At 35.8% G+C, this 22,296-nt stretch overlaps 1 protein-coding gene across 1 annotated transcript in view; it reads left to right on the forward strand.

Annotated features, from left to right (window-relative positions):
• LOC114261823 (uncharacterized) overlaps positions 1-9,059 on the forward strand; it is a 44,584-nt gene extending 35,525 nt beyond the window's left edge. The window contains exons 5-8 of the mRNA XM_082907528.1: positions 3,863-4,071; positions 7,128-7,598; positions 7,764-8,023; positions 8,623-9,059. Of these exons, the coding sequence (XP_082763654.1) occupies positions 3,863-4,071; positions 7,128-7,598; positions 7,764-8,023; positions 8,623-8,773 (1,091 nt within the window). The 3' untranslated portion in view covers positions 8,774-9,059. The remainder of the gene's footprint in view (positions 1-3,862; positions 4,072-7,127; positions 7,599-7,763; positions 8,024-8,622) is intronic.
• The last annotated feature ends 13,237 nt before the right edge of the window (positions 9,060-22,296 follow it).

Here is a 22,296-nt window from a genome sequence, read left to right on the forward strand (position 1 = left end):
TCGCCATTGATCAACATCAGTTTACTGCCATAGCAACTCCGCGACTATCCACCACCATTGAAGAGGAAGATCGAATTCAGCAAACAGCACACATCCAATTCAACATACAGATTCTTACACATACATCAAACTTGCCTATTTAAATGACGTATTATGTGCTTAAAATTTGCTATGGTGCATGTAATTGCTGGGTAGACTGATGTGATTTAACAGAGTTATATTACAAATTTGGGTTTTGAGGCGCGTGCACGCCCGCCCGCGTGCGCCCGCCGGGGGGGGGGGGGGGGTTTGATCGGTATAGGTGGATTGGGCTCTGGATTTTGGACACCACCATGGCCGCCTCCTCTGCCATCCCTTTCTCCGTGGTCAACCAAGATCATGGCAACAACCTACGCTCATCACTGCCTCTAACAACCCCCCCTCCAATCACTCTCTGCTCTCTCTCTCTTCAAAACTTTTTGAAAAACATACCACTCGCCCCCAAGCCCCCCTTCCCCAGCCGCCCTCTCTCCCTTCGCAGTGTAGACCATTCAAATTCGTCGGCGATATTAGCTTCGGAAAATGAAAGATTCTTAGCTTAAAAAAGGGGTGTGTTCTCACAGAGAGAGAGAGAGAGAGAGTCATCTTTGCTGTGGAGATTCAAGGTTCTGATAATGGCTTCAAGACCCATGTTCAACACCAAAATAGAGGTACTTTACATTGGTTTTTCTTCAGTTCTTTCTCTTCTTTTTCGTTATTCTAATGTGGGTTATTGAGAAGCTTGAGGTTTTTTAATCCTTTTGACATGTATGCCCGTGCCTTCATGTGATTTTAAATACATTTTTAGGGAAATTATAATAATAACATATTTTATTTTAATTTTTATATATGGATCATTTAAATTGTTTCATTTGATTTTAAAATTTGTTATTATTAGAATTTGGATGGGACAATTTGATTACAATTTTTAAAATCACATGAAACAATCTAATACATTTTATTTGAATTCCATTCTCCCAAACCCACAAATTTTTTTTTTTTAATCACAACCCATCGTCCACAATTGATTAATTAAACCCATCATCCTTTCTAATTTTTTTTTTTTTTCTTAATCACACTCATCTCATTCTCTCTCTCACGGGTCATTTGTTTTTATCTATCCATTCAAGTTGAAGATCCAAGCACCAAGAACTTTGTTATCCACCTCGGTGACAAAGTTCACGCGACATATTCTTACAATAAATTACCTTTTTCAGTTTTTACTTTAATTTATTGGGGTGCATTTATGCCCGAATAATTTTACAAAATTCATTTGAAATTTGAAAGTCGAAACTAACTGGATCTATATTTATATTTTAGCAACAAATTTGATAAATTAATTGTATTGTGCCTAAATGCACGGGTTTACACCGTGCCTTCAGGCACAGGCATACGCTAATATTATGTAAAGAAAAATTAATAAATTTAAGTGTTAGACTTTTCAGTCTCTTAATACTAATGAAGAAAAAGATGGGAGAGAGAGTCGAGAGAGACAGAGAGGTCTGGCAGCGATTGAGAGAGAGGAGGGGATTTTGCTTTCAACAATCGAAGAAGATGAAGATAAATAGCCTGCGAAGCAAATACATGGAAAGTAGCTTCACTTTCGTAGACCTAATCGCAAGACCAGATTAGGTTTTTCTTTTCCTCACTTCTCTCTCAACAGAAACGCAATTCTCTCTCAATAGAAACGCGATACTTACACCTTTCTCTCTAAGAAGTGCATAATCGCGTTTCTTAGAAAGAAACAACACTTGTTTGTGCGATTCTTGCTACTAAGGAGCGCACTATCTTCAATATGAATTTCAAATTGAATGATAACGCCGTTTGAATTTAGGCGTCATCATATTTGATTAATCATCACCGTATTGATCCTTTGGATTTCATCCCATGTGGTGTCCTTGTTGTAGGCTCTACAAGTGTCATCCTTTGTAGGCTCCACGTGTCATTTGAGTATCTTGAATAACGTCTTGAATAACATTCCTATCATAGGCTCTATAAGTGTCATTGACTGATTGAACGTATTTGAAATTTTAATATAAATTTGGTTGAAATTTATGTGCCAACACCGTCTTCATTATTATAGTAATAAATTTTATAGTTGTAAACATCAATTAATTTGCTATGCAATAAAGTAGCTAACTGAAACTATTTACAATAAGTGGCACTTTGTATTATTGGGAATGTTGTATCATGGGTTTTGCGGATAAAATATGGTGTTTTTTTGTTTGTCAGCATAAACTTTACAGAGAGATAATGCACAAAGTCGATTCATGTTTAAGATGTTTGGCAGGCTGACACAAACTCATTTATTTTTGCCAGTGTCTAGTGGATTAGAGGATTGGTCTCATTTTGTGCCATTCATGTATCAATTTCAAATGTAAAGTGCATGTGAAAAAGACATTTTGACTTACCATCCCATTATGTGGTTTGTGCATAATTAAAATACCCTTCTTAGCTCCTTTTTCCTTCTTGGTACAATGAGTTGTGCCTCCAATGAATCAAATAGGCAGATGTGTTACAAGTAGTGTCTATGTATCACTGTAATATTCAGGTTGAATATTTCTCTATCCGGACTTGTGAGCTATATTTCAGGATTTGATCATTTTTGCTCATTTCATACCCAGTTAAGTTCTTTGTTTTTTTTGGTTATTGATACTACATTAAAAAACTTAAAATTCATAAGATTGGTATCCTTTGTGGAGGTTCTTCCTATGAATGGGACCCCGATTTTTAGTTTCGCTAGGTCTGTTTGCTAGCTCACTGCATTTTTTCCCTACAGATAGGTTGAACAATCCTGCTTGGTTTGTGAAGCCAATCATTTGATTAAATTTGTACAAACATTTGATCTTCTCACCATGGCATTTTAACTAATTGTTAAAGCAGACATGCTTATAGATGTGAGAAAATCCTGGAAATACACTTGGCTTCACCAAAACAAGGTCATAGAAGTAGATTGCTAAATGTTGTTGATTGGTGGATGGTGGCAATTTGATAAATGCTGTACCCACATAAACTTCAATAAAGGCCAAATATAAGCAATACTTAGATTTTATGACCAGATCCTGTAATTTCTAGCAAAGAAGGCTTAAATTCCATGAGCTACGGGACTCAAAATCAAGCTAACAGAAAACTAGGATACAAGAAAACATTCGACTAAGAAATTTTAGGAACGTGCTAGATCCACATCTCTAATGGCTGCTCTCAAGACACTTGTTCTCACATAAGTCGACCCTACAATGTGATAGAGGATGTTTTGGATACAAGATAACCGTTGTGGCTGTGGATTTAATATCTCTTCAAATTTTGTTATTTAAAAACCTTCCTCAAAACAGAGAATGCTGCCCTATTTATGAACTAGGTAGGGGGGTTATTTCATGATGAAATACTTTGGAATAAAGAAAGCCAACTTTTTAGGTGATCAGCTGCTTAGACGTAGTAAACTCTATTATTAGCAGTTTAATAAGCAACCACCTCTTGAGGAGGTTGCCTTAAGTTGGGAAAACTTCAACAATTTCCAAGTAACTTTATTGTAGCCTAAACCCAATAGTAAATACTTAAATTAAGCATGTAACAGAGTTAGAAGAAATCCAGCTTTTTACAATCTCTTTTCTTGAAGCTAGATCAGGGTTTTTGTTCCCAAAGTTGGTCCTCCAATTTTGATTGCATCATCGGTTAATTGAGTTAAATATACTCTAATCTATTGTTTGATCTTTATGGAGTACTCTTTTGGAGTGATTTATATGTTCAATAAATAATTCAAAATGCGGAGTGAGCTTTTACTTCATGCTACAGACATCTGGATGGAGAACTGTGTTTTCATACTCTAATCTATTGCTTTTTTCAGCAAACGAAGAAGAAACACCAGGAGGACAGGTGACCAAGTTTGTTAGTGGGGATGATCTTGATGATGACTTCATTACAGAGGACGCACACAGCAGTAAGAATAACAAATCTTCTGAGTCAAAAGGTGGTCCTGCTCCTGCTACTGATTTTAAAGACAAGAATGTAAAATCAAAGAAGAAACAGGGGACCAAAGTAGTGAATTTTGTAGGTTGATAACTCATGTCTTGGTATGGAACACATTGATAAGCTATAATTACAATGTTCCAAATGTATTGAATTGTCTAAGTTGATTTTGAGTTTTGACCTAGTCTTTTGACATTGATTATAGTGTTCTGTTGGGAGAATGATTTGTTTCAGGAATGAAATTGCTAGGTCTGATTCTCCCAAAATATACCGCTGATGTCTTTTTATGGCATGGTTTTCACACTTTGGAATTGGATTTAGTTCAACCACTAGTTATTCACCAATTCACCAATTCAATTTCAAGTTGAGGCATTCTATGTTGCCAAACGCAGCATTATTTCATTTTTCTTGTTCTTATTATTTTTTTGGGGATAAATTATAAATACATCCCTTGAAGTTTGTTTAAAATACCGATTGTGTTGTGGTTTTGGAAAATACATCTCATCCCTTCAAGTTTCTAATTACATAACAAATGATTCATTTTATTAATAAATCATAAAGTCAATTAATAGTTTTAATGATATCATAAATATATTTTAATTTAATTTGGGTAATTTTATTGTTTTATAAAAAAGTACTTAGAAACTACAAGAGACAATTCATATTCTTAAACAAATATATTTGTATTTTACTTTTCTGTTTTTGTGGGGTTTTTTTGTTTTTTTTTGGATAAACTACCAATAGGTCATAATAGTTAGATTTAATTTCATCAAGTCTCACTGAAAATTAAGTTCTAGTAAAATTGTCACTGTAAATAATTTTTGTGATGATTTGTTGCATGTTAAAAATTGACAAATAATAATTTTTTTTTGTCAACGATTTTTATAAATTGTTGTTAAAATTTACAATTAGTGACATTTTTTGTGATGAATTTTTTAAATTGCCGCTGAAAGTAGAAAATTTGTGATGATTGTTTTACAATGTCACTAAAACTTATAATTAGTGATATTTTTTGTGACAATTTTTAAATTGTCGCCGAAAAATAACAATTAATAACATTTTTTAATAGTGTTCGATGAAAAATTAATTATCATAGGATCTATTAGATAATAAATTTACTTACGCCAAGTTTGGGAAGATCCAAAAAAGTCAAAAAGCCAAAAAGTTACTCAAAAAGCTAAAAAGTTAACACTATTCACCAAAAGTCAACAATTACGGCTGAACAACTCTCAATTCAAATTTTTTCCTACAAATCAATTTTTATAATTTTTTATTACACATTTTTCAATAAAAAGTCAAAAAGTTAACCCAAACATCCATATTTTCAACCTCAATTTTTTAGTCCAAAAAGACAAAAAGTACACTTTTTTAGTCTTCTCAAACTTGGCCTTATTAAGATCTACATGTAAGTCTTTCTTCTTCTTCTTCATTTTTTTTTTTTTCATTTGGATTGTAAGAAAGGCTTCTAAGGGGTACTGGGCCATATGGGTTCCTTGCTTTAATGTTCTGGGAGAAGGAAGGAAGGAAGGAAGGAAGGAAGGGGGGGGGGGGGGGGGGGGGGGGGGGGCGGATTGGTTGGGGCGCTTCGGCAGTCATTTTTCTGTTGCTGGAAAATTTTCACATTTGATAGGGTGACTGCATTTATTAATTTCTCAGTATTTTCAATGACAATTAAATCATGAAATATTAGTTAGAATGTACATGTTAACATCATCGTCATAAATGAATTCCAATGTGAACATATTGTCACGTTCAATTTATCTATTTATTTTAAGGAAAGAAAGTTCATTTATTTTTAAGAAAAAAAAGTGAAGTACGGAAAAAATTATTTACTCTTTTCATATTCATTTAACTTTAAAGTTGTGGGATTCATAGATTTAACTTTCGTAATAGGATATGTTATACATAATTTTGAAAGAATTTCAATACTACACTTTTCTTGACCAATGAATGCACATTGAAAAAGTTCTTTTATATACATAATATTATTATTATTATTTTAATAACTTCACATTTATTGAAAACAACTTTCTCACACAAAATTCTTGACAAATGAATGGAGTCTACGGGAGATGGGGAGGGAAGCTACTAAGTAATAGATGCAATAGGATAGCGTTGTTATGCTGTTGTCATCGCAAAGGGTTAGGGTTGAAAGCGAAAGTCGAATAAGTAGATTGTTCAAATTTTATTTGAAAACTTAACGAGTTTAAAATTGTGTTAAAGCTTGACTTGTTTACATAACAAGTCGATCATAAACGAGCTTTTTACGAGTCAAACACAAGTCGAGCTCAACCAAACAATAGATTGTTAAAGTTTTACTTGAGAACTTAAAAGCTTAAAATTGTGTTCAAGTTTGACTTGTTTACATAATGAGCCGATCTCGAACGAATTTTTAACGAGCCGAATACGAGTTGAGCACGAGTAGCTTGGTTTGTGTAGTAATCCTACAAAAGGTGCCAAACTCCTCTCAAAAGAAATTAAACTCGCAACCTTATATTGTAAAATGATAATAAACAAACTATCAGGCTAAAGGTCTTGATTTATGTGGGCAAATTTATTGACGAGGGAAACAATAATAGTGTTATAAAAAACTCAATTAGAGAGAGAGAGAAGGAAAAATAGTGTAGAGAAAAATAAAATAAAGGAAAGGTGAGCAAGAAAACTTAAAAATTGAAAAATATGGTGATGAAGTGATGCAGGAGAAAAAAAAATTCAATATAACAGTGATCCCAATGACATGGTATGCCCATGTTGCGAGCGACAACGTGTAGTATAGTGTAACAAGGAAGGGTGAAGTGATGGGCAGAAATGATTAAAGCCTGTGAGAGGCCTGGACAATCCTCAACCCTTACTTCCTCCCTCAAAAACTGCCCCTTCACCGCAATTTTCTCTTCACCTAAAAATTGCCCACTTCTTTCTCTCTCTCATCTCATCTCATCTCATCTCATCTCATGTCTTTCCAAATTCAAGGATCTCTCCAACCCTAATCTCCCTCATCTTTCTTCTCTTTCTCATTTCACAGACCTTGCTACCCCCTATCAGATTTCAAAAGCCCACCATGGTACTACTCCCTCTCTCTCTCTCTCTCTCTCTCTCTCTCTAGATCCATAGAGAACATTTCTTTAATTTCTTTGTAATGGAAGGACAAAATTTATATGGTGAAATTTCGCATTTATAGATGGTATTGTCATTTTTGTGAAGAAATGAATCTCACATCAATGTGGTGTGGGGAATCCCACAATCATTATTTGAGCACATGGTATTTGATAATAGAAATGGTTCCGCGAAGCTCTTGTGTTTCCTTTGCACCACATAGCATCAAACACAGGGTTGACATATTTATTATTTCATTTAATTTTGTTTTTTTTGAAGGGGAAAGAAGGGGAAAAAATAAAAATAAAAATAAAAAATACATGTCAACATGGTGTAGACACTTAGGTGAAAAAAAAAAAGGGTATTGCGAACAACGATTACTTTGGTGGGCTCCATCATACTGGCACGAACATTCTTGTTTTATGAATGCCACATCAAAAGTTGTGTTATTTGCGATAATTTTTTTCACAGAAACTTACACAAAAGAAGAGAGACAAGAGGGTGGTAGTTACTCTGTACAAGTAGACTTTCTGATCCATCATAAGCCTTAATACAATAAATATTAACCATTATTCTTGTTAGCAATTTTTGTACAACATACTTTGTGTCTCTTCTGTTCTTTCCTATTGGTTTCGTTTTAATAATTGTTTTTTTTTTTTTGGGGGGGGGGTGGGGGGGCGGTTTAGGCGAATGCGGCGTCTGGAATGGCCGTGGAAGACGAATGTAAGCTGAAGTTCTTGGAGTTAAAAACAAAGAGGAACTACCGTTTCATCATCTTCAAGATTGAGGGCCAAAATGTGGTGGTGGAAAAGCTTGGGGGTCCAGAGGAAAGCTATGAGGATTTCAATGCCTCACTCCCTGCTGATGAGTGCCGCTATGCTGTCTTTGATTTTGATTTCATTACTAATGAAAATTGCCAGAAGAGCAAAATTTTCTTTATTGCTTGGTAATATATCAGTCAATTATTTATTTTCTTTATCTCAAGCCACATTCCATCAAAAATGCAGGGTCAAAATTTTATTTTCTTTGTTTAGATATTAAATCCAAAAATTTTATCAGACGCCAAGGAATTCTCCATATCCAAAATTTTCATTTCCCATTATCCAATGCACTGATCTCAGCTATATGATGTGTTGGGCATATCAAAACATATAAGAATCTCCAGAGGCAAGAGCTAAAGAAAACAAAATATTTCTCAGTAAGAACCAGGAGAAGAATGCTTGGTATAAATACCTTAATTCTAGTCTTTGGTGCCCTTCAGTTACTCTGATGCCCCCAATAAGATTTGTCTATATATCTATCTCTTAACTCGAAATGGGAGAAAATTTGAAAATTGTTTTTTTATAGTGTCTAGGGTTAGTTTAGGAGGATCCCACGGACAAATATACAAGCATACATTTCATGCTTGTTTGAGTAATAGCATAAAGGACCATGGATTTAAAGTACAAAAGAATTCATGCCTAACTAATAGAAGTACATTAGCATTGTCTCATTTGTGTGATTTACTTCCTTTTCTTGGTTGATTTTCTTGTGTTCGTATTGTAGGTCACCGGAAACATCAAAGGTGAGGATGAAGATGGTTTATGCCAGCTCCAAGGATAGATTCAAAAGGGAACTGGATGGCATACAAGTTGAACTGCAAGCAACAGATCCTAGTGAAATGAGCCTTGACATTATAAAAGGACGAGCACTTTGAACACCGTCTTCTCTTCTTTTGGCATCTAGCCTCTTCTACCTGTTAATTAATTTGTTATGAGCTTTACAATTAATATTTGTGTTTTTTTGGTTGCAATGGATCGTCAAATAGTGAACCATGTAGGGTAATGTAATACTCCATTGTGCACTCGTTCTTCTGCCATATTTCCAATGCTTTTTGTCAATTATGTTTTGTCGGAACATGTCACATCCTGCTTTCGAACATTTTTGTTAAATTGTATACACAAAGATGAGATTATTTCCTATGTGCTATTGAGAAACATAAATACTCTTTTCTTATCTCCTACTTCTTGTGGTTTTGAAAAATCTAGTAATAGGCTTACTCAAAGAACTTGATATATATACAAGAACAAAGTGGGTACTGCAATATAAAAAAATTTCCCTCTCCTTCTTAACAAGTGGATGTGGTTATATGTATGAGAGGACATGATGGTTGAGCCATGCTCTTTGAGGAATTTCACTTGACAAGATGGTTTCTGGAGACATCAACAAATTCTAACACCATTTTAGATCCATAATTTTCTCTGGAATCGTCTCATCAAGCAATTATAAAAATAAAAACAGAAAGTTTAAAAATGCAATGCATGAAAGATATTTACAGTTTGATGGGTGTTTTGGAACTTCTCACTGTTTTTATTTTTTGAGAACACTACAAACGAAAACAAAGATGAAATGAAAACATCAAAAATGAAAACAATTCTAAATAGACCTTTTTTCTTTATTAGGAAGAAAATCTTCATTGCAAAACCAATAAAAGATCGGATCAATCTGGTACAACGGTATCACAAGATCTCTGTAAGGCCTATATTCTTTAAGCCATTCAAGAGTGTATAGAATTCCATTACTTTTGTTATTGGGGTCTTTGTTTTGGTGTGTCGTTGTATTTGTTGAGTAGTAATCCGATCTAGACTTGATTGAGATGTATTTTTTTGTTTGCTTTTATCCAAGACGTGTTTTAGAACCTTGAAATTCTATTCAGGGTGTCAGCACTAACATTTCTTTCTTTTTTTCTCTCTTGTTTCTGCTTTCTGGGGTCAACAGCATCCCGTCCTAGTGTCAACAGTGCTAGAGCTGTGTACCAAATTTTCAGGACTACTTTTGGTCTCAACACGGGGCATGGTGGTGTTGACACCCGACACGTTTTAAACATATTTGAAACGTCACTGCTTAAGGGTGTTGACACCCCTTCTGGAGGTGTCTACACTTAACAGAAAACCCAGAATTTCAGCTACCATTTAGGCCTTTCTTTTTGGGATCTTTGACTTATTTTCTTAGTTGACTTTGGGGCAAATATTCCACACTTGTCCTAGTATATATAGGCCCTTTTACACCCTCCTCTCTCTCTCTCTCTCCCCTTTTGCACCGTAACTCACTTTTCTCTCTCTCTCTCTCAACTCTTACTTTTTCACACAAATCCTCAGATCTACTCACATATGGTAATCCCCTCACTTTGCTCCTTCGAGATAGATTATAGAGCATGTCGAGGGCTTCATTCTAATCTAGGTGGATCATCATTATGCCACTTTCGACTTTTGGGATTTTTACTCCTCTTCTTTTTTTTTTTTTTTTGTTTTGAGGTAGGAATTTATTTGATCTTCAATACTTTGTTATAGATAGACATGTCGTACTTTTATTATATGAAAACATGATTGTTATGAAATTTTCTACAAAAACATGCAAGTGAGGGTTAAGGTTTTCCAGTTTTAGGGTTCAACCTCATGTCTATTGTTAACTATTGACCTTTTTGGGGTAATGGGACCCATCTATGTTGTTAGAAAGGGGAAAGCCCTAATTTTGTTTATTTAATGAGTTTGAGTAAAGAGATAAATTTTGATGTTTTAAACATTTGTCGGGTTATATTTAGTAAGTGAACCAACAAGGTAAAATGGGTAGAGAAGGAAATTGAACGATTATTGAGAATTGATGTAGTGTGAATTAAAAGCAATGTCGTAATAGTTGATGATCTATAGTAATTATTGAGAATTAAAAACATGAAATGAGTACCATGAATTTGAGTTTTATTATATTCGTTGAGAAATTGAGAAGAGCAAGGACTTCACTATTTCTTATCGTTGAAGAATAATGAACCAAATTGCCAAGTTAATATTCTATATGTCATGTTGATAGTTGAGGGATGATATGAGACCTATCTTGTTTTAATTATGAAGCTTTATATTAATTACTAGTAGAGGTTTTGTTCTTGGCCATAGGAGGATGATGGTATGGCTTGTTATAGAGTGGATTATGTAAGTCTTGTGTAGTTGATTAAATTGTGTAATCTAGAATAATGTGTCATGTGATGATGGGTATTGAAGTGCTATATGGAGGTTCTGCTTTCCTTCCGGTTAGCACCCACTAAAACGTGCCGCATTGACATAGGTACCACTTCCTTCCAGCTTGCGCTAGGTAAAGCATGGGTTTGATGGTATGTTTCCTTCCATGAAGCCTGGTAAAGCGTGGCACATTGATATAGGTTTTGTTTCCTTCTAGCTTTTGCTCGGTAAAGCGTATTGCGGTTTTGTTCCCTTTCGACATGAGATCCGGTAAAGCGTGGTACTTTGAGATAGGTTATGCTTCCTTCTGGCTCGTGTTCGGTAAAGATGAGAGTATTACTTGAACACATGATCTTGTTTTCGAAAATAAATGTTATCATAGGATTATTTTGAACTAAAATGAAAAGGTTAGAAAATAAGGAATAGTTTTGTTTCTTGTATTGTTAAAGAGGATCTTTTGAAAAAACATACGTATGTAAGTATATTTTGGATACAAAAAGTCACTTTACTATTATAATTATAATGTGGAGCATTTATGATCATAAAGCTATCTATGTGTTAGGATTCTACTAGACCTTTATGTTCATCCCATGTTACTAATCATTTTTCAAGTATGGAGCTGAAGACTCATTCATGACCAAAGTGTCTTTTAATTGTTAACCAAGGGGCTTATTATTTGAAGGTTATTGCCTATGTTTTTGGGAAAAGGAGATTAATTCATTTCTTTCATTTAGTTGTTGAATATTTATTGATGGAAGCCTAAGGGCACTCATAGTAATTCATTGTATAGACAAAAAGGAACATTTGTAATTTATTTATTTCTTTATTGCTTTAGCATATTTATTGTTATTTCAAATGGACTTGATAATGGATATGGTAATGGTTTTGGGTAATAAAATTTGGAGTGTTTCAATCTCAAAAAGAGATAAATAATTTCCATTGAAGGAAGTATCTAACCCTCTATAGAGGAGAAGAAAAGACCATCACAAGGGAGGGAAACAAACCTCTACACATGATGGATTATTATATGACCAAACTAAAAATTAAGAAAACCAAACAAAAAAATCAGATCCAAGTCGCCACTGAGCTCATCCAAAACTCCATTGCTTTGTAGCCTTCAACTTGGAATTTGAAAACCCCACTTCTACTAGTCAAGATAGAACATTGAGGACTAGTCACTTAGCTTAAAACAAATGCGTTATCTAGCACTAGCCTTCAGACTGTAAGAAGATTTGAAGCTAGATCTTAAAGTTTTGGCTTGAGAGTAGAGAAGGTAAGGCGGTGATGGCCGGATTGGTGAGGCAAATATCAAATCTAAGTTAAGAGAAGGATCGAAGGGAGGGAGAGTAGAGGGAAATCAGAGAGGTGGGGGAACCACTGGAAAAATCTAGAGAGAAATGCAAGAGAAATGTATTCTAAGTAGACCTCGAGCACATAGCGTATCTATGTTGTTTGATTGGCTTCCAAGCATTGCAAGTACTACTAGTTATCTTTTTTGTTTTTTTCCTTTTTTTTTTGGTAAAACAAAAAATAAAATTTAATAGAAAGTATTTTTTGTAGTAAAAAAAAATCAAACTTATTTTGACAAAAATGATTTCTCCTTCTTTTTAGAGATAGAATGCTTTCCAAACTAAAGTCGTGCCACACACTATTTGTCACGACCCAAACCAACCTCTATAGGCTTGGGTCATGACCGAAAAGTAATCCGAGATTACCGTTAGCCTCAATGACAAAACAATTATAATATAATAACGGGTGCATACATGCCAAATTCATAAGTATTAAAAACTTCAAACTTCATACAAACTTATATACACTACGCCAAAGTTAGACTTCTCATATAACATCATCCATACAAGTTCTAAAATATCAAAAGGAACAAAACAAAACAAAAGATGGGTCAACAAAGCTAGGCTCCTCTTGAGTCCAAGCACGCCCCTTCACGGAGGCACTTTAAAAACGACTTCACAGGGGTAGACATTGAGGCTACTTTAAACTTGACGTCCCACTTGCTCACCTACATATATATAAGGGAGAGGGGTGAATGGAAGCCTAGTGAGTTATGTCAGTATAAAGGTTTTATATGAATGAAGTCCAGCATGTTACAAACGTATCTTTCGTTTCTGAAATAATTCATATCAATAAGCAAACCATTAGAATAAACAATCATATCAATCTCTTTGTGATAACAATAATCATTCATTCAATTTAGTGAGGCCCTCGCTTGAAGTAAAGAATACCGTGGCCCATTGATTAATTGGCCTTTGCTTAGGGTAGACAATATCATGGCCCATTGGATTAATTGAAACACAGAGATCTCTGATGTTGGACCTTAATGGTCCACAATGAATTATGGATTATTGATTGACCCATTGTGGTCCCATTGGATTGACCCTTGCGGTCCTATTGGCTTCGGTACATTGTCTCTTTGATGCTATATTGAATGTATCACATAACAAAAGAGAATTCAAAATACCAATCTTAAACAATTTCAAAATACATTATGAACATAGCTTTATGAAGACATTACTCATAGTGGGTTAAATCGATATTAGGTCTCAGATGTCCCCCCTACACAATACACATTGAAACATAAAGCTCAATCAAACGTTCTATAATTTAATTTGCTTTTAATGTGTTTCTAGTTCATTTCCCTATTAAGAATGCCTAAACAATACCCATTGATGCCTAAAAGAGCATGGGAATGTAAGCATGCATACGTATATGAGAGTATGTTTCAAAAATCCTGAAAATAGAGCAGTTCGCTCAAGCTCACCTCTGGTCCCTCGAGCGGTGTGGCCTGTCTTCAAAAGTTCTAGATGGTCGAAATGTGCACTCGATGGTCACTCGAGCCAAGTGTTGAACAAAGTTGACTTTGCTTGAGTGCACACTTGGTCGCTTGAGCCAACTGCTAAAGTTTGCAAAAAATATTGAGAGCATACAAAGTACGCTCGAGCGACAACTTCATCGCTCGAGAGAAGCGAACGAATTTTAGAATTTCCAGAATAGAATTTGAAGTTAAAAAATACAACTCTCTTGTTCCTAACTTGCATGGCTTGTTAGAAATGTGAAGAAACTTTTTATAAAACAAGAATTCATGGAATTTATGAAACCATAACCTCAAATACTCTTTCAATTATCCAAAACAAAGCTCCAAATTTAATGTTCTTGCCATGCATGAGTTGAACTCAATTCTTTTCATTTCAAAACATGTTCATATGAGATTTTTTAGTGTGAAATCATGAAGAACCTTCAAAGATAGCTAGTAAAACATCATGTATGTAAGAATTAAGCTTGAAAATGATGAATTATGCATCCATGTACCCAATTAGCTCAAGCTCACTAAATTCATAGTAATTCTAACTCTTTCCTTTCAAATTCATACAAATGATCCTTGAACTTAGTGAATTCAATTTCCTACATGAGTTATCTATAACAATTGAGGGTGATAATCTTACCTAGAACTTGAATTAGCTAAAGTTCTTCAAATCCCCTTCAATTCTCTACAATTCTCCAAGATCCTCTCTCAAAGTTGAAGAGTCTCTCTCTCTCTCTCTCTCTCTCTCTCTCTCTGATCTTAGCTAAATATGAGTAAAATGAACTCAATGCTTAAGCTTATAACATATTTATACGCTTAATTAGCTGAAGTGATTTACGTGAGATTAAGGTTAATTAATTAAGCTTAAGTATAATCAATCTAGCTTAGTTTTAATTGATTTATTCTAATTATTTTGATCTGAATCAAATTTCAATTAAACTTACCATATGGTTCTAAATATTCTAATTAGCTTATTGAGTTATTCAATTTCAGTTTCTGAATTCATTTCGGCTTGCAATTTCCAATTCAAAGTAAGCACTTAGACAGATTTTCCATAAACAAACAGATAAGAATAAATTAAAACATAATTATGCAAATATGCTCAATGAAATAATACATAAAAATAATATGCATGTTGGGGGTCATCACAGTCTCTCCCTCTTAGAAAGTTTGGTCCTCCAAACTTAAGTTACATTCATTTGGAAACAAACATGGGTATCGTTGTTGCATTTTATCCTCTTTTTCCCACATAGCCTCTTTTTTGAAATGTTCTCTCTACTCTACCTTCACCATTGAGATCGATTTGTTTCTTAGTTGCTTTGCTTGTCGGTCAATGATCTGTACCAGCCATTCCTCATTCTTCATATCTTCGTCTAAGGCTATTCGGTGGAAGTCAATGACATGGAATGGATCCCTAAGATACCCATGGAGCATTGATACGTGAAATACATTGTGCACCTGTTCCATTCTCGCGGTAAAGCAATATGGTAAGAGACAGGGCCAAGTCTTTCTAGAATCTGGAATGACCCGATGTAACGTGGATTCAACTTTCCTTTTCCGCCAAATCTTGTTTGCCCTTTCATAGGATTTACTCTGATGAACACGTGATCTCCCATTTTGTATTCCAAATCCCTCATTCTTTGATTAGTATAGCTATTCTGTTGGCTCTAAGCAGTCTTAAGCCTCTGTTGGATGATTTTTATCTTCTTGGTTGTTTCTTGCACAAGTTCAGACCCATATAATGCCCTAGCACCAACCTCAGCCCAACAAATTGGAGACCTACATTTCCTTCCATATAACACCTCATATGGTGCCATGTCGATACTAGCATGGAAACTGTTGTTATAAGCAAATTCTGGCAAGCAAGTTTCCCAACTTCCTTGAAATTCAAGAACACACATATGAAGCATATCTTCCAGCATTTGGTTAGTCCTCTCGATCTGGCCATCAGTTTGTGGGTGAAAGGTAATGCTGAATCTCAACTCTGTGCCCATTGCCTATTGCAAACTTTTCCAAAATCTAGAAACGAATTTAGGATATCTAGCCAAAACTATAGACACCAGAACTCCATGCAATCGAATAGTTTCATCTATATAGATTGTAGCAAGTCTATAAGCATTGAAGGAAGTTTTCACAGCGAGGAAATGAGTAGACTTTGACAATCTACTATATCCCAAATAGCATTCATACCTCTACATGTTTGGGGTAGACCGACGACGAAGTCCATGGTTATATGCTCCTATTTCCATTATAGAATAGAGAGGGATTGAAGTAAGCCTCCGGTTTCTGGTGCTCAGCTTTTACTTGTTGGCATTGGAGGTGTAGACACCCCATTTTTGACCGTCCTCAAGACTTGGATGTTCTTGCAGGTACATCTAGTGACAAGTTTGATTGCTCGTCGAGCACTCGAAATTCGCGGCGGAATGCCATAGATTTGAGATTTCCAATCCCTGCATCAATTCTATCTCATTTTTGGACCATGTTTTGGTCCTTTCAGCATATTATTTTTGATGCATTGCTGGCCATGTTGAGGCACTGTCGGCCATGGATTTTGGTCTGTCGACCATTGATGTGCCCTGCTGGCCATCACTGATGGCCAGCTGGCCACCAGTGTATCAGTAGATATTTTCTAATATTTTGTGCTAGCTGTTTGCACAGGTTGAGCCATCTTCTTGCACGTGTATGGCTGGATCTCTTTGAGGGGATTTTGTATCTTCTATATATAGAAGCCTTCCTCTTGCATGTGAAGGGTTGGAAATTTTGAAGACAAAAAAATTTCTCTCTCTCTCTCTCTCTAGAATCCTCTCTCTCTTGATATTTTATGCCTTAAAGCCTAAATTCTCTACACTCTTGCATGTGAGTCCTTGATCAAACTTGATCACCATTGAGTTGAGGTTGTTTGAGGTCCTATTTAAGCTCTAGAAGAGGATCTTGGCTTGGTTTGACTTGCTTTTGTTTCCTAAATAGCATCTTGTCTTCAAGAGGTAGAACACTTGTATTTTAAGCCTAATTTAAATACTTGTTTGGCCATCTTTGCATGCTGTTTTGAGGCTGGTTTTAACCTCTACAAATCTCTATTTTCATGGACTAAAATGGTGGTTTGAGGTTTGATTGGAGTTAGGGGTGGTCCACCATTCTTGTAGATTGCTTGTTAAGTTGTTGTGCTATCTTTCAAAGCTTTCTAAAACAATTTTTTTGGCTCTCTTAACCACTGAATTCAAGGGGATTTTCAGTGGTAAAAACATTATTTTGAGCTCCAAAATGGGAGGGGGTAGCCTCCCCTCCTTGTGTCTTGTTTGCATGAGTAGGTAGCTTAACATGTGACCATGTTTTTCTAGCTTTTTGTGACTTAATCTCAGCATGTTTTTGCTATTATTTTGGCATGTTTAAGCTCTATTTTGAGCTGGTTTGGCCCCTTGAGGCTTGCCTTGCATGCTTGTAATGCAATTGTGCTTAGTAGTCTAGTTTGTGCTATGTGTTGGCCTTTCATTCTAGCCTTTTTTAGCTTACTTCAAGCATGTTTTAGGACTCCTTTTAGGCTGTTTTAGGACTGTTTTGGACTGTTTATCCCTTTTGAGCTTTGTATTGCATGCCTATTGTGTAGTGATCTTCACTAGTTTGGTATTTTTGGCTTTTAAACATGTTGTGCATGAGTTGCTTGTATGTTGTAGTATCATTTTGCATGTCATTTCAGCACTGAAATATCTACAACCTCCCTCATTTCTTCACTTTTTCATTTGCTTTGAGGGTTGGTTAGCCTTAAGGTTGTGTTTAAGCTTGAGATTGAGACTTGTGCTTAATGGTTTTAATCCTCTTTTGAGGGTTTCTACTAACCAATGGCATGATCTCTCTCATGTCTTAAATCATCCTTTGGTTGACCCCTCTCTCATTAGAGGACACTCACCTTGGACTAACCGGTTAAAGAATGATTTGGTAATGTAAAATGTATAAATAAAACAAGACAAGTAAAACTTGAACAAGATAAGCATGTTGTGTTTGCATTGCATGTGTTCAATCGGACGTTATATTGAACACAAGGTAGATTTGAGCATTTTATACTCAGAGTGATGAAATGAGCCAATCTCCTTTGTCTCCATTACCTTTGATCACTCATGATAAGGTAGTGGTCTAGAGTCTTTGTCACACCCTAAACCTGCCCCTAAAAGTTTGGGCATGACCCATTCGAAAACAGACACTAATCCTGTTATACATATCATACGGGGCCTGAACGGAAGCATTCAATAATATAAAATCCATAGAATAACATCCATTGAGCTATTCCTAACATGCCAGGATCTCAACTTCACACTAAGTAAATATTATACAGAAAGTTTACACACATATGCCTCGACTCAACCCCACAAATTGGTTGATAACAAAAATATTAATGAAGAAGGAATTATATACAATCAACCATAAATAGACGTTCAAAGCATAAATCAAAACTCAGCAACTATACATAATGCACGGCTTCAGGTGGTGCCTGGACGCATCAAAGTTGACAAGAGAAACACAAGCCTTAAGGTTAGGACTGAACTCCCGGTTGGTTACCTACAGAAATAAACAGACAAAATACAGAATGAGGGAACTCAGTGAATAACAGTACATAAATAATGTAATATTCAACCTGAATAATCAAACATATAACAGCAGATACATATGATTAACTACATGCCGTAATTATGTCCAAAACAGCCATGGATTCAATTTCCGTAACAGAATGGCTTTAAGCCCAGTATATACAGAACAACCATAGGCCTACAGATGCCGAACGACCATGGGTCCGGAAATGACAGAAATAACAGAAATAACAGAAATAACAAAAATAACAGAAATAACAGAAATAACATAAACAACAGAAATAATAGAACTAACAGAAATAATAGAAATAACAGAAATAACAGGACTAACAGAAATAACAGAACTAACAAAAATAACAGAAATAACAGAACGCATAAGCGGGGGTAACAGAACGCATAAAGCGGGGGTAACAGAACGCATAAAGTGTAGTAACAGAACGCATAAAGCGTGGGTAACAGAACGCATAAGCGTGGTAACAGAACGCATAAGCGTGGGTAACAGAAATAACAGATGTATGGACTCAAGAGGTGGCTCGTACGAATTCTAGAGGTGGCTCCCACCAAGGTGTAGCACTTAGTTCCGTACAGCACTTTGTTCCATACCAGAAAACATCAGAACAGATTAATACAGATAAGCACATTCTTCCCATTGATCACATCAATAAACATAGATACATAAGCTTAACAGAACGTTGCCGATAACAGAGTCGTAACATTAATTATCAACAGCAAACTAAACATATGGTACAATGATGGGCTTAGATTTCCTCATGGTTCTTTGTACATAGACATACTTGTTTTGTAATTAACAGAACCTTGACATTACCAATACTCCGAAGGTAAATCAGACCAATTCATAAACCAACTTCACAGTGTTAATAGTTGTATGCAATTTTTATACAGAAGTATAGGTAATTCTTAGGACGGCACATTGACAGTAATCATTAGCCATAACTCAGAATACGGAGTAGGTTCAGAATCATACTGATGTGCGCTAACTCTTTCAATGTTCACGTCAGTTCTCAATCAACACACAGGTCAACATATTAGGTCACGGAGAATAGAATATTGTTCATAATATTTCTTAACAGTAATTACGGTGCATTTGCAGTACTATTACTCACAGTGTTCCGATGCTTGGTCCACCCCTGTAGTTGACCCTACACAATTCATCATAGTACAACACCATTCAATTTCCAATATTATTCAATGCAACATGATCCAACAAAGTCAGCACCACTTGGTTCATCAATACCATTTGCAACTTCACATAATTCACAATAAATCCTTGAATCCTATTTCAACATTCTAAAACCAAGTTCATATCATCTATATCCTTAATAGATTATTTCTCTAATTTTCCTTTACATGATAGCATGAATTTCAACATTTATAACAAGGTTCATTCGCAAATTCCAAACATAAGTTTCAACATTCCCAAATTCCAATTCAACTTGAACACATATACTTCAATACTTTAATTTCATTACTCTACTTTCAACTTGAGCCAATTCATTGGTTGTCATCATTAATCAACCTAGGGTTTCCAAGAAAATTGGGGGTTTTCCTCTTTTCTTAGTGAAATCGCCGAATCAACAATTACTATATGCCAATATGCTAAAAACATTCAACATCCTTTGTGAAGTAGAGTGGAAGCCCCAATTGTGCATAAACATAAAGCCATAAGTGTCCCTATCCCATAATCAACTCAAGATTCCAAAATGTCAATAAAATCCCAAAGTACCAACAAAATCACTTTGAATCATAAACATTCAAGGCTAAGAGAACCCCCTACCTCGAAATTGGAAGCAAAGAAGCTAGGTTGAATGCATCCTCTCGAAATCCCAAAATCTAATCGGTTGGAAAAGTTGATCTTCACTTCTTCTTCACCCTTGATGCACGATCCATGGTGGATTGTTGGTAAAAATAGATGAAATCAAAGGTTTGAGAGTTAGGGTTTCGGACTTAGGCAAAGAGGAAGGAAGAGGGAGGAAGAAAGATATAAGAAATGATCTAAAATCTCGTTTTTGAAGCTGCTGTCCCGAAAAACCCGCTCGAGCGGACCTGCTCTCAGCATAGATTCCAAAACTTCAAACAGGTGTAACTCTCCCATCCGGACTCCGTTTTAGGTCGTTCTTGTGTCCAAATTGAAGCCCCGAAAATAAAATTTCCAATGGTTCTAACCTCACATCCAAATTACAAGTGTGGAAAAAGAAAAGGGAAAAAGAGTGACGGTTGGTCGTAAACGAAATATTCAAATTAAAGTTTTTGATCCAATCTTACTTTACCATCATATTAACATCTCAATCAATAACCCAAAATAAGGTAAGAACATTCCAAACACACTAAGAAGAACATCAAAAATGAGTCCACGTGTCTCAGAATGAAACTTAACCAAGCGACCCGCTCGAGCGCCCACTTATACGCTCGAGCGGAAAATCACCTCTCCCAGAATTTCAGTCAGCCTGCAAAATTACTGGAAACCCCAAAAGTACGCTCGAGCGCCAACTACTTCGCTCGAGCGGAGGGAAAAATTTCAGAATGTTTGGTAAAGGTCACCAATTCCAGTTTCAAAGACATAACTCAACGGATAGTTCTTTAATTCCAATAGCAAACACATTAACCCCTAATTAAATAAGGATAACTTTCTATACGCACTTTCGGGTCGTTACAGTCTTGTTTTTGTGCATTTATTGAAATTGTTCTTCTTGGATCTTTGGCCATCATGCATTGAAAATGCTTGATTGGTGGTTTTGGATCCAAGAGTGCCACTCCTTTGATGTTTTGAGATGATAAGGAGGGGCACAGTACAAACATACCCTTGGAAAACCCTTCATTTTCGTCTATTTGTGCTCTGTTGCAGAGTGGTGACTCAGAGCACCAGTGGCCAGCAGTGGCTCATTGATGGCCAGCAGTGGCTCACGCTTGGCCGGCAGGGGGCCGGCAGCAAGCTCCCATGGCCGGCAGGCCACTGTTGCAGTCCTCAGCATTGATTTGGTAAGGTGGAGCAGAAAGTTCTTGAAATAAGCTCAACCCTGCAAACAGAGCCTCTCAAGAGCAAACCGAAAGGCTTTTTGGGGCGAAAACCAAGTGCATGCATCCTTCACTTCCCGAAACAGAGCTGTGGCAGTGTAGTTTAGTGCTTTGCATGTTTAATTAGTGCATATTTGTCTTAATTAACTAGTTTGTTAATTAGTTAAAGTGTTGTAATAATTAGTAATTAGTTTGCTAGTTATTCATTTGGTTTGTAATAATTAGTCTAATTAGTTTAGCTTAATTAGATTAGTTAGCTTAGCTTAGATTAGCTTAGCTCTTATTCATTTGGACCCTCATTCGTGAGGGCACAATGTTGTAATAAGTGTGCGTGCGTGTGTGCATGTCTTCCAACCCCACGTCTTTCTCCCTTTTATTTATCTGCTGTCGATGGTTAGATTAGGGATCATGTTTTGATTAGCATACCTTATGCTCGCATGTTTTCATCCATTCATTTGTCTTGCATGCACCGAGGCTCGGCGCATCATTCAAACTGCATCGTCAATTCAATACTTATTTGAATACGTGTTTGAAAGCATGTTATCAAATTGTTTCATATGCCATATTAGTAGCCGAGCCTATTAATTGCATATTGCATGTGTTGCATTAGGCATTTTAACATAGTTAGGATCATGCATTGTTTCTAACTAGCTTTTGTTTTGGCTTGGAGTACTCGGTAAGCTTTTATGCTTTAGCATATTGCATGAGTGTAATTGCCATAAATACCATGTTTCGCATGCTCGCTGTGGGGAAGTGGTTTGGAAATACTCTTCAGATCCTGGGGGACGCTCGTGAGGTT

This window comes from Camellia sinensis, chromosome 1, assembly GCF_055761805.1.
Source record: "Camellia sinensis isolate YWXY chromosome 1, ASM5576180v1, whole genome shotgun sequence".
Lineage (NCBI taxonomy): Eukaryota > Viridiplantae > Streptophyta > Magnoliopsida > Ericales > Theaceae > Camellia > Camellia sinensis.